A 13,442-nucleotide genomic window follows, 5' to 3' on the forward strand; every position below is an offset into this window, starting at 1 on the left:
CCGCCCCCCAACCCGCAAACAAACCAAAACCTTAAAAGTTAAATGAATTTATTTTTCACTTTTAAATTGAGATTTCCTGTTTGTTAGTTTTAAACCGAACTTTAAAAATGGTGATTTAAAATCACTTTGATTTTTGCTCAATCCATCCTGTTCTAATTCCTCAATATTGTATACGTGAGTTTGGCAACGACTTTCAAGTTCAAAATTCTCAAGCCTAGTCACTTTTATATCTCAGAGATACTATTCACATATTAGTAGATTATGATAATACTTTTCTTGGAGCTTGTCAGGCATATTAGAAAAGCAGTTCAACTTAAGTAGCAAGATAGACTCACAGTAAGGACAGTGGAATGACTTGTGGTGCCAAATTAAATGCTGTATTTATGAGATGAAACTGAGCTGACTATGAAGGATTTTCATTTTATCAGCTAAGAAGTTCTGACAGCATGTGAAAATGTGGAACCTGGTGTTGTTGTTGTTGTTATTTCAAAGCAAATCTAACATTTATCTGTTCTTGACAACATAGGGATAATGATGAGACAACAAAGGAAGAGAAGGCTCCTGTGAAGGAAAAGTATGTTCCAAAACCAAAGGCAATTCCATCTCTTGGAAACAAGAATAGATTCCACCCCTATTCAAAGGATAAGAATTCGGGCACCGGAGAAAAGAAGACTATTAACCGTAATAGAGTTTTCATTAGCAACATCCCATATGACATGAAATGGCAAGCCATTAAAGATCTCATGAGAGAGAAAGGTAACTCACTCCTGATAACCTACTTTGTATACAAAGGGGAGGAACCTAACTTTTTTTTTTTCCTTTGAGCCACACAGATTTGATTTGACTTTTTACTTGATACATCTATCTTGCTCCCACCCCCGCCAATCCTTTCATTTGAGACAACTGCATTGCAGGGTAGTATGGGTAAATGAAGTGTTTACAATCTTCTGCCATTCTAGTGTGACACGAGAGAGCCTACAGTACCTGCATGCTCTCATGACATTATAAAGAGATTGTGTTTTTGTCTAGTTGTAGTCTTAGATTTTTTAAGGGCTATTTTATCTACGCAACACATTGAGCGTGTGTAATGTATGAATAATAAAGGATATTTTTCAAAAGATGTTTTGTATTTTATTGGTGGAATCTGGCTGTAGAATTATCTTTTGTCTGCATTGTCATTACTGCCATGACTGTTTGTCTGGAGATCTTTATTTAAAAGTGTGTTACTGCTGTTGCAGTTCTGGGCTTATCTGAAACACCCCAAACTCTTTTACTTTGGGCAGTTTGGGGGGAAATAATTCTAATATGAATTCTGCAAAAAGTTAGTCCTGTTTGTTTCTTTGTTTATTTATTTATTTATTTATTTCTTGGTGAAAATAATTGACTCTTCAAAAGTAATGCAAAGCATACTTGGCTTTGAGGCTCTTAAACAACACCAACATAATCTTTGTAACTGTTTGGTGTATCTGTTGTAAGGTGACGTGACTATTTGATTGGTTTATTTACCGAAACTTCTTATTTTAGAAAGTGTGTGGCTTGCTGTGAAATATTTGACTTGTAAATTTGGTTTTTATATTGAAGGCAAACTTATGATTGAAGACATTCAGGTAGAAAGTCACCTTAAAACAGCTGTTGTGAGTAGGATGACAAATGTCATTGAAAAGTGTTAATGTTGACGTTTTAATTTGATAGGTTAAGGGACTATGTGTATATTTGAATTTGTTCACCAACTATATCATACTGGCCAAAATATGATCTGTAGCATGAATTAGGTTAAATATAGTTGTTTGTATAGTTCTTGAGAATGTGGCTGCTGCATATTTCTGAAATCTAGCTAAATTACATAGCCATTGACAGGAGGTATGTTGGTCTGGTTTTGATTGTTGGTGAATAATAGGTGCTTCTCTGTAGAGTTGTGCACAGGGGCACAGTAAAGCAAGATATTGGTGTTTTAAATGCATTGTCTCTTGGTATTTTCCCTTTGTATGTCTTATGTAGTTGGTGAGGTTACATACGTGGAGCTGTTTAAGGATGCTGAAGGAAAATCAAGGGTAAGTGCCGTGGGCAACAATCTGCTAGAGGTTTAAAAGTTCCTCAGCAGTTTTATTTTTGTATAATACCTGTACCAGTTATTGGGAAGTAAGTTTCATTTTTACAATGATTGTTTTTTTTTTATTATGATAGACTTGAGGGTTCTGCATTAGAACTAGTCTGACACTTTCATGTAACTCAAACTAGCTGGTTGTCAGGGACAAACTATAAATGTTAACAAATGGCATTTACTTATTTTTTTTTCCCAAGGTAATACTTTTTGGCCAACATCTTAATTTAGGAATTTCTGTTGTGTTTCAAATCTGTTTTATGTAATGGACTAAAAAGAAAAAAAATCACTGAATTGACCAATTTTGTCAGCGTAGTATTCCTATTTGAGGCTAATAAGTATAAAATTCTCGTAGTTAAGAATATATTGTTTGAAGTGCCTGAATTGACAGCTTGCAGGGCTAGTGAGCACTTTGGATTAATGCATTTTCCTTCTTAAACTGAATGGAAGGAGGTGATTGGTAGCCCACCGAGTGCCTGCAAAGAGGCACTTAGTATGAAGATTGTTAAAGATCCTTTTGTCTTTCATTTACTTTATTTTTTAAGAGTCAAAAGTTTGAACAATAGTACCTATGAACCTGCTATGTGAACATGTGAAATGCAGGTTGGAGTTTGACTTAAGCAGTAACAATTGTTGTGAATCAGTTTGATTTTCCTTAACATTTTATAAAATTTAATGTTTCAGTTTTGCCTGTATAATTCCTTGTTTAAAGCAATCCTAAACTGGTTGCTTTACTAATTGGGTTATGGTGTGATCAATATGTTTGTTTTCTTAAGAAGTAATTCTTAAACATGTTTCCTATACTAGTAATATTGAAAAGGTACACAAACTCCTTAAGGATGGTACTTATCCACTATATGTGCGTGGGATGGAATTTTGTACTCAAAAGGTCAGCATCTAATGGCATACTTAATATATTGATCAATTCCCCCCCCTCCCCCTTGGTTTTCTTTATATGAATCTGTGTGGCATTTTTCTGTAGTCCTATTCTGGTTTGGCTCAAAGAGAATAAATTAGAACTTCTTTTGCAGTTTAATGATAGATACTCACTGAACTATGTGTGTCCAAAAAGTAGAAGGAAATTAAGTTTGGCTACCAATAAAAAATGTCTTAACTTCCAGTACTGAAAATAACTTGACAAATAGTTACTTTAGCAGTGAGCGGGGATCTTTAAAATATTCTATATACAGTTACATTTGTTGATTGACTGTCTCATTTTTTTTTTTCTCCTTACATATTATGGCAAATCATCATGAATGTAGGGTTGTGGGTAAGTTCCTCTTTGCATGGGGAAGACCCCTTCTTGTTAAATATTCTGCTAGCTTTTTAAAACCAACTTTATTTTAATACTGTACATATTTTGTTTCATCTTTAAGTGTGGTTGAATTCAAAGATGAAGAATTTGTGAAGAAAGCTTTAGAAACAATGAACAAATATGACCTTAGTGGAAGACCCCTGAATATCAAAGAGGTATGAATCTGCCTGTCTTGTTTAGTTTGAGCAGATAACTGTCTTTGAACTTTTAAAAGTAGCTTTAATATTGGGTGCTGAAAACAAAATGTGATAGTGGAAAGGCCTGTTAAATGGGGCCAGCTAAGGGGCTTCTTGGCTTGCAGGCAGATATAGTTTACCTGGCACTGTGCTATTGTGCTTTGAAAACTAACTTGGAAAAAAGAACAAATACCAGTTTTAAATGGTAAATGACTTGGGTTTTTCATCACCTTCTCTTGTCTGTGGCTAATATATTGGTACTTAATTTTTGTCAGCTGACCTGATTGTCGTAGGGGGAGAAGTGTGGAAATAGAATGCTCGTGCAAACTGGGAACTCAAATTAGTGTCTGTTTTCTTTGTAGCCTATGGGCTATGCTATGAGCTTCTATCATAACTCTTTTGATGCAGCCTGTTACATTTTTAACAACTGTATTCAGTCAACATTTAATTAAAATAATTCAGTACTTGGGAACAGATACTAGACTGATAGACCTTTAGATTGAATTTTTTTTTACTTGTCCATAGGCTAGGTACAGCATGTGAAGTGGCAGTGCATGCTACCTCCAAGTGCTCTGCCAATATTCCTCAACCCTCATCTGAAAGGACCCACCTTTAGAGGTGAGGGAACTGAGTCTCCATGCTAATTCACCGTTTAATCCCTCTGACACTGACAGGGATGTCAGTCAATTTTGATGGTCTTGTGCAGAATTTCAGAATAATACCTGTTCTGCTGCCAAAAATATGTTTTAAATTTTTAAAATTTTAAATGTATTGCAGGATCCTGATGGTGAACATGCTCGCAGGGCATTGCAGCGTGTAGGAGGACCATTCCCAGGAGGACATGGACCCGATATGGCACCTGGATTGATGAATTTACCACCTTCTATTCTCAATAATCCAAACATTCCTCCTGAGGTTATCAGTAATTTGCAGGCTGGCAGACTTGGGTCCACTATTTTTGTTGCTAATGTAAGTTTAAGCATGTATTTTAAACATTCAATATCTGAATATATTATAAGATCCTTGTCTTCAGTATTGTCACAGATCTCTCTAGATTCTGCAAAAAAACAAAGAAAGACCATGCATATGAATGACACTCTATTAGCTTTGCATATATGTCCATTTTAAGAAATTGCAGATGATTATCTGTTCCCCTTTAGGCCTAAATTGGCACGCAGAAGGGGTATAGTTACTTCACAGTTATTTTCCTCTCCCAATTAGTGTGCTTAAGAATTGAAAGAAAGGAAAGTAACAAAAATAGTCCATTTTAAGAGACTCAGCCTTTTGATCTGTTAGATTTTGCTATGTTGTATAAATGCTATGCTTTCCTGTGGATTTTTTTGGCTATCTGAGAAACTTACTAGACTCTAAAAAGCCACATTTAAATGTAGTTGGGAGAAATAAACATCTTGGAATTGCTCATGTGCTTTTTTTGTATTAAGCTTGACTTTAAAGTTGGTTGGAAAAAATTAAAAGAGGTATTCAGTATTGCTGGAACCGTAAAACGTGCAGACATCAAAGAAGACAAAGATGGCAAGAGTCGAGGAATGGGAACAGTGACTTTTGAACAAGCAATTGAAGCAGTTCAAGCAATATGTATCCTTTATTTTGAAAATGGTTAAAACAACAATTTGTTTAAGCATGGATTCAAATACTTTTGAATGACATATGACTGTATAGCAGTTAAAGCAGTGCTGTCCATTTTCACTGTAGCTTGCTTTATATAAATGTGAAAGTCTAGTCCCACCCAATATAAGCAGATTTTTCAGCTGGAATTCACTGTTAAATTCTAATACAGTTAGAATAAACACAGTTGTTTTTTTTTTTTTTTTTTTAAAAGTTTTAATAAACACAGTTTTTTTTTTTTTTTTTTTTTTTAAATCATTGCTAGCTCTTAAATATGAATCTTATGCTCCTAATTTACCAATTAAAGTGTTTTGTTCTGCCATGGCTTCAAATAACTAGTAAAGATAGATTTTAATTTTACGTTTTTCACTAGAGGTACACTGATACATTGTATTGGCATTGATGACAGGAAAATTACCATTATCAGCAATCGGCTTTTTTTGGCTGATGTGGCTGATAATGTTGCTGATTTTAAATGCTGTGCACAACTGCAGCGCAGCACGGAGGTGGCCAGGAGTGCAGCCCAGCAGCATGGAGAGTGGCATCTGGCTGGTAAGGGGAGGGGTGGCAGATATGGCAGACCGAGGCCATCGAGGGAGGGAGTGGGGCTGGCCCTGGGGCAGGCACCGCTGGCTCGAAGCACAGCCTGAGCCTCTCCCCTGCTAGGAAGAGCGCAGCCCTGCCCACAGCAGCAGCCCGCCCTTGCTGTGTGTGCAGATCCGGGGGGGGGCACACACCTCCCATGCCTTCGCTCAGTGCATGCAGTGGTAGGAACTGCCCCTATGCCCCCCAGACAAGCCATGGCTCTGTCCTGAACCCCACCCTGCCCTGACTGCAGGGCCAGTCCCACTCCCCCCTTCGCTGCAGGGGTCTTGATCTGCAGCCCCCTCCCCTCCCTTCTCCTTCCCTCCCCTCCCCCCGGTTCTCCCAGAACAGACTTATCAGCTGGACGTTGTTTTCCAAGCTGCCAGGCCACATATCGGCAGTCGGATTGGTATTGGCCAATATGGCTCATTAAAAATCGGCCGTTGGTACTGGCCCAAAAAATCTTTCGGTGCGCCCCTAGTTTTCACAATTTATCCCATCCGTTTTTTCTCACCATTCTCAGTAGTCTCTTCTATGTAGAATGACAGACAATTTTTTTAAAAACAAATTAACTTTGTCTTCAGTAACCAGACCTAGGTTCTTTGACTTGATCTTTAGCTATGTTCAATGGACAGTTCCTGTTTGATAGGCCCATGCATGTAAAAATGGTGAGTTTGGCTATTCATTCCTCCTGCTTTTATTTCCAGCTAAGCTAAAACAAGTACAGTACACTATAATATTCTTGTTTATCATCAGGATGACAAATCTATTCCACATGAAGACTTCCGTGTAGGAGACAACAAAACACCACAATTGCCCCGTGAGTATGAGCTGCAATTTTTTTCTTTTTTGTACTTAGTATTTTGGTCTGTCACTTGGAGTTGCCTGATATTATAGTGCATGCAGCTATGTGGTATGTGTAGGTTTTTTCCTTTGTGGCAAGGAAAAACTTGACTCCTGGTGGTGATACTTCTCTTCTGGTTTCCAAAGGTGGCCTTGGAGGCATTGGAATGGGACTCGGACCAGGTGGACAGCCCATCAGTGCAACCCAGCTGAGCATGGGTGGAGGAATGGGGAATATGGGACCAGGAGGTAAATGCGTTCTTTTCTCTCTTGTATCCAAAATGTTTTCAAAGTTCTTAAATTTGAAGAGTTACCTGCTTTTACCAAGTAAACCATGACTAGTATGCATTTGATTTGATTTGCTTAAATGTAGCGATATGAAGAATGGTTGTTTTTTCCCAGTGTCCTAAATTACAACTTCTGATTTTAGGTATGGGAATGGATGGCCCAGGATTTGGAGGAATGAACAGAATGGGAGGAGGTACGTGTGGTGGTGGTTTGTTTTTCTGTTGACTACTAAAATATTGTATAGAAAACACTTTTCCTTATTATATAGGGGTTATTGGATTTGGAATGGAAGGCATGACTAACATGGGTGGATTTGGTGTCAGCAGAATGGGAGGTAGGTGAGCACTTTTTATCTCAGTTACTACCCTTTTAATTACTACCTTTTTTTACTAAAACCCATTTCTTTACATAGGAATGGGTAATGTTGATGACTTCAGAGGAAATATGGGCAGTGGAATGAGCGGAGGAATAGGAACTGGTATGGGAGGCATGGCAACTGGCATGGGAGGCAAGTTTAATTAATTAGTGCTTTAAACTCAGTTTTCTTAATGAGCAGTGGCAGAAAAAGTATTTTGTACTCAACACAAGATGTGCATATAGTGCGATTGCTCTTTTGCAACTTTGCTTATGTTCTCTTTAGAAATGTTCCGTGGTGGAATGGGAGGAAGAATGGAAAGAGATTTTGGTAGCAGTGATATGGCCCTGAACCGTGGCTTCGGAGATTCTTTTGGAAGAATGGGTATGATAAGTGTCAAACCTAAAATTTCGTGGTGGATCACAGTTTGCTATAAGTACTTAACACTTTCCAGAGAAGGAAGTAAACTGGGTTGCCCCTTATTTTCAACCAGGGTTTCTCCAGTCTATCCAAAAAACAAAAGTAGGCTACCCTGAGGATAAGTCTTAAGTCTTTTTACATACATTGAGGGCTTTTTGCCCCTATACAAAGATGGAATTGTATAAGTGGCATAGAGATATAGATAGCCCTTTTATATTTTTGCAAAAAAGGGGAAAAATTAAATTTGAGTTAATGCAACTAATAACTTTTATTCAGTATTTGAATAATTTCTAAAATCTACAGTTCTCTTCTACAAACCCTTTACCAGCAATACAGATATTTGTCTTGTGATTTCTGTGGACCCATTTCACTAATACACACTTGGTAGGAGGCATTAAAGATGAACAGCAAGTTTTAGTGCCCTCTTGCTATTGTCTCTATCCTTCTGTCTTGAACAGACCCAGTCTGCTTCCTGCCTTTCTTGATGCAGACATGCTCAAAAGATTTAATTTAACCTTTTTCAGCATGGGCTGTCTTGTCTTGTCTTGTTTAGGGATGTTTGGCTTTTTCAGTAAAAAAGGCTCGCTTCTTTCCTTTGGGACAACAGCTTTCTGCAGAAGTAGAACCTGGGATGACCAGAAATGCAGGTTGTGGAGATTGGCTAATTGCTGCCATCCTGCTGGGGTAGACCTGTTAAAGTGAAGCCTCCTCAGTAAAAAATCAACGAACAACTTTTGGTTGAGTGACCAGACCCTCCGTCTATGGAGGCCTCATTGGAAGAAGCACAGGCTGGTTTATACTCGCTACTTAATGTTGATTTTTATTAAAAAAAAAAAAAAAAGCAATGCATATACTAGCCTTCCCTTTCTTCTGAAGGCGACCCAAGCATAATTTACGAGGCTCAATTGTTTACCGACACTTGAATGAGAAACTATGTCTGAATTATTGCTTTGCCTGCCTTGATCCATGGGATGATTCAGTTCCCTCAGTTTGGAAGATAAAACTCTTTGCACTTCTGCACAGTCTGGTTAATCTGATTATTTTGAGTGGATATTAGAGCCTCTGGTGCCTTTACTCTAAGGTGCTCCTTTGGGTTTTTCTCGTGCTGCATCCTGGCTTTAAAATTACTGAACAGATCCTTAAGTGAAGGAAATGGAAAATGTAAACCCCTCCCAGGTTGCGGATGGTTGCTGTAAATCAAGCATTTGAGTGGTGAGGGGCATGGTATAGGAACCTAGAGGCAAAGATTATTTTCCTTTATTGTTTTTTTCAGGTGTGTATTCTCTTGTTCCTGTTGATTTTTAATGGTTTCTTTATGTTGGCCGTAGGAGTGTGTGACCAGGTCCCAGTGCATAAAGGAAGTTCATCTGCTTAAGCAAAAGAAAACTTTGTTCTTTTGGGTGAGAAACTCAAAACAAAGAGGGTACCTCTTCCACACAAGTAAACTCAGACTTGAGGTTGCATGAACATAATTCCTTTCTACTCAACTAGTAGAAACTTACATAGTTAAGGCAGTACTGACACATTCCTGAAGAATCCAGCATACTTGGATTTCACGCTTGAAACACCACTTTGACATGCACTGTAATTGCCTAAATAGTATCTATAAAGCTTGCGTTTTGCTTTCTGTGATCAGGTGGTTGTTAAAGGCCATGGAGCAGGAATATGATATTAGCAGTGTTGCCTCTTTGACAGGGCCAGTGTACTACCATATTAAGGCTGTATTCCATTTTGTACTTAAATTGGGAGGTGGGGGGTAGAGGGAGGGGAGTGCATCAGTTTCAAAACTGCATAACCATTTGAGTAAAGCTTGAATTTCTAAAGAGTTTCAACAAAAGTGTCATAGTCCTTTTTAGGTTAAAAAGTGTCCCTTGGATTCTAAACTGTTGTTTTTTTGCCCTCTAGCTTAAAAGTTACAATTTATAGAAAAATCAAACTTGTACTTTGTAGAAACCTCTAACTATACAAAAGAAGCTATTAGGGATTTATGCCCTAACTGACTTATACCACCCTAGGCAAGGAAGACCCTAGTGTATTCCTGTATGCAAATCTATACTGATACTACCTTAATTAAGGAAAATGGGCCAGGGATGTATGTCTGTGTGCATTAAAGGCAGTTTTCACCTAAGGGTCTATTGCCTGTGTCGAGAGGTGTTTGCTTGCTGTACAGGAGTCATTTCTGATTTGGTTGCAGCATCAAGGACATTTTAATGGAAATTATGATTGATCCATATTGAGGTCTGTTGGACCACCTACCTAGGCAACTGACTTGCTCAGAAATTTGGGTATTAAAGGTTTTAGTCAGAATGAAAGGGGTCTTTGAATTAGGATTTATCATTAATAAGACGCTCTTTATAGAAACTTGCTTGTTTGTGAAGGCTGGTATTCCCTTAAAATCTGGTTGACTAATTTTATTGTCCAGTTAGTATAATCAGGCTCAGATTTAGATCTTGCTGTACCATGATGACATCTAGTAAAATTGGTTTGAAACCTCTTCTTGACCAAAAAAAAAGTGCTTATATCAGTCCAAGTGTAAGGAAGCTTCCTCCTGCCCCCTGCAGTGCATTGAATAGAATGTGTCGCCCTGATGGAAACTCGGGTTTTTTGGTTATTGGGACAACGTACAATTGCAGCAGGCCAACTTGGGATCCTGTTGCAATTTAAATGGAAAAACCCAGAATGTGAGATTCTCCAGCAGGTACTGTAGACTAGAAATGCTTTTAGTTCTTTAGTGTCCTTTCCTGTGTGCTCCTGTGTAATCTCCCAGTTGTTCTGATTGTTCTGATTGTTATCTCAAGTGAGGCAGCTGAAAGAGCATGCGTAATAGTTATCAAGAAGGTTGTAGTTTGTGGACATGGTTTTTAAATGGATGAAGTTTTAATGTTTGCTGTCTCTTCAGGGACCCTACCTTCGTCAGTTCAGTGCATCTAAGCTTTTCTTACCCTGGTTTTCAGACCATGTTTTTAAAGGAACAAGGGTGGCTTACAGATGTTAAAAACAAAAAACATCCTCCCCCTGCCCCACTTTACTTTAAACTTGGCGTGCCCCTGTGCCAAACCCAGCGCATGCCCAAGAGGCACTGCATGTGTTGGACCTGGTTCGTATATATTAGGTGCTTCAATGAGGCTTTTTTTGGGGTGCTTTTATCTAATAGCTGATTGAAGTGGCTACTAGATAAAAGTGCCAAAAAGCTGTGCTGAAGCGCACGAGCTATACAGATGCTGTGGAGCTGGTCTGAACTAATACTTTGCCTCTTCCAGTAAAGTGTGTTTCTCTTTTCCACATCTGTCAGCGACCTAGGTTTATTGGGAGAGAGTTAGGTCTTGTTTCTTCCTCAGACCAAAAGGCACTTTGTCCAGACTGTGTAGTAAGCAACTAGTGTTCGCTCTTTTATGAAGGATGAAATATAGTGCTACACAGTCCTCTGTATCCCAGCCATTCTGTAGTTTACACCTGCTTTCCTTTTCCAAGGTTCTTTGGACTTTAATGAAAGTGGTGCTTATTTTCATCTCCTATGCATTGCACCTGCGGACTTGCTTGCAGTAGGTTTACACAGTCCTGCCATGAAACTTTAATTTGGGTTTTTAGGCTAGGGACAGACATTCAGAAACCTGAGCCTGAATTGGTTAGACTAACTCTTTGCAGGTTAGTCTAACCTGGTTATCCTAAATTAGTTTTGTAACCAGACAGACATCTCAGAAATGCAGCCACATGCCTCCAGTGGTTCAGGCTAGAAACGGGGGGGGGGGGTGCTAGAGCGGCCCTCCCTTTCTTTGACAGCATGGAGCTGAAGGGGCGTGGCCAGGCTCCAGCAGGGAATTGATATCTGTGTTTATCACCCATTTAAGAAAACAACAGAGGGACATTACCAGCTACTTGTTGATTCAGCGCACAAAGTAGCTAGTAGGCCTGTGTGAAGCAGCAAGTATTCAATTGGGATTTGGCCGATTCGAGGAACAGTGATTCAAATCATTGTCCCAATTCTATTTGGCCGATTTTTTTTTTTTTTTTTCTCTTCAGAGATTCGGCTGCCAAAATCAGGTACTGAAGCTTTGGGTAGCCCTAACGGATTGGGAGACATTCCCAGGTGGTAAGGGGGGGCGGTGCTGTTCCTGGGGCTGCACTGTGTTCTGCCTGTTCCCACTTACCCCAACTCCTGGACTGTGTTATGCCATGGTGCAGGCAGCTGGTGTCAGCTGCTCCCAATGCAGCTGCAGCAGGGGGAGTGGCAGCAAGTGGAGCCCCAGGCAGCACAGGACATGGCGCAGATTGTCTGCACTCACCCTAGCCCCCGCTGCAGTGGCCCTGGGAGCAACCGACGCCAGCTGCAACGGGAACTGTCAGCGGGAGGGGGAAAGGTGTGTCTCTTGCTGCTCTGAGCCCCCCAGGATGGCTGTGGGGCTTTTCCCGGGGGAGCATGTGCCCTGGAATCTGCGCATGGTATGACAGCAGGCTGCCAGGCTGACTCTTCCTGGTGCTCGGCACACCCACTGTGAGTGCTGGAAACACTCAGTGCTGCCACCAGCCCCAGCCTGCAATGTCAGCTTGCTGTCGTCCTGCGTGCAGATGCGGGAAGAGCTACCCGCAGCCCTCCCAGGGGGTGCGGAGCAGCAAGAGGCATGCCTTTTCCCCCACCCCAACAGTTCCCTTTTGCACCTGGTGCTGGTTGCTCTGGGGGCACTGCAGTGGGGGCTAGGGTGAGTGGACAATTGTGCTGTGCCCTGCGCCACCTGGGGCTTTGCTTGCTGCCCACCCTGAGTGCCGGGAAGAATCAGCCTGGTGCTGCTGTCGGCCCCAGCCTGCAGTGGCAGCCTGCTGTCATCCAACGTGCAGATCTGGGGGCCCGCATTCCTGGGAAGAGCCCAACACAGCTCCCCAGCCCGCAGCCCTCCCGGGGAGCAAAGAGCAGCAAGAAGTACGCCCTGCTCCCCTTCGTTTTCCCCCCCTCACCCCCGGTAGTTTCAATTGCTCCTGGGGCTGCTGCAGCAGGGGCTGGGGGGAGTGGCAGCAAGCAGAGCCTTGTCCCTATTTATAATGCAACAAAGTGGGTTTACTTTATGCAAAGGAAACCGGTATAGTTTATGGCCGATTTGGAGATTCTCCAGATCAATTTGGAGGCTTCCAATTCAATTTGGACTTCTTAATGGGTCTCCTGATTTTTGATTTTTGGAGATTTGGCGGCCAAATCTCCTCCAAATCAAATCAACTACCGAAACTTTGCACAGCCCTAGTAGCTAGCAGATCAAATGCTGGCGGTGGCTAATGCACAGACACCTCTCTGCAAGGCAGAGGGGAGAGGGGAATTCCTGCTTAGCAGGGAGTGATGAGGGAAAGCAGACAGTCTCTGAAGCTGCAGCTTCAGAGCAGAGAGGAGGGACCAGCCCTGCTGTGGAGCAGAGAGCCCCACACAGCCCAGAGAGCATGCTGGGATGCTGAGGGTGTCTGGTTTATCTTTAAACCAGCAAGGGGTCTGGGACAGACATTGCAGAAACTGATTTGAGCCAAATCAGTTAAGTCTGATACTCCATTCAACCAGGTTCATCTCAAACTGGTTTCAGCCATTCTCAAACTGGTTTATGTGCACTGAACATCTGTTCTGTTACAGGTTTAATTAAACCAGTTTCTGGTCACTTAAACTGGTTTATGTGTAATGTCTGTCCCTAGCCTTAAGGAATAATCTCCTTCCACCTGATGACTCATTTTGTTGAATCTCTTATAAATTCAGGAGAGTAA

At 40.8% G+C, this 13,442-nt stretch overlaps 1 protein-coding gene across 1 annotated transcript in view; it reads left to right on the forward strand.

The window, feature by feature from the left end:
- The window catches only part of MYEF2 (myelin expression factor 2), a 35,964-nt gene that overhangs the window by 15,736 nt on the left and 6,786 nt on the right, over window positions 1-13,442 (forward strand). The window contains exons 4-16 of the mRNA XM_006029047.3: window positions 527-756; window positions 1,999-2,051; window positions 3,364-3,371; window positions 3,478-3,571; window positions 4,370-4,561; window positions 5,035-5,188; window positions 6,422-6,471; window positions 6,560-6,623; window positions 6,794-6,895; window positions 7,077-7,127; window positions 7,203-7,268; window positions 7,347-7,442; window positions 7,575-7,673. Coding sequence (XP_006029109.1) covers window positions 527-756; window positions 1,999-2,051; window positions 3,364-3,371; window positions 3,478-3,571; window positions 4,370-4,561; window positions 5,035-5,188; window positions 6,422-6,471; window positions 6,560-6,623; window positions 6,794-6,895; window positions 7,077-7,127; window positions 7,203-7,268; window positions 7,347-7,442; window positions 7,575-7,673 — 1,259 coding nt within the window. The remainder of the gene's footprint in view (window positions 1-526; window positions 757-1,998; window positions 2,052-3,363; window positions 3,372-3,477; window positions 3,572-4,369; window positions 4,562-5,034; window positions 5,189-6,421; window positions 6,472-6,559; window positions 6,624-6,793; window positions 6,896-7,076; window positions 7,128-7,202; window positions 7,269-7,346; window positions 7,443-7,574; window positions 7,674-13,442) is intronic.

Source organism: Alligator sinensis, unplaced genomic scaffold, assembly GCF_000455745.1.
Source record: "Alligator sinensis unplaced genomic scaffold, ASM45574v1 scaffold814_1, whole genome shotgun sequence".
In the NCBI taxonomy this organism is placed as follows: domain Eukaryota; kingdom Metazoa; phylum Chordata; order Crocodylia; family Alligatoridae; genus Alligator; species Alligator sinensis.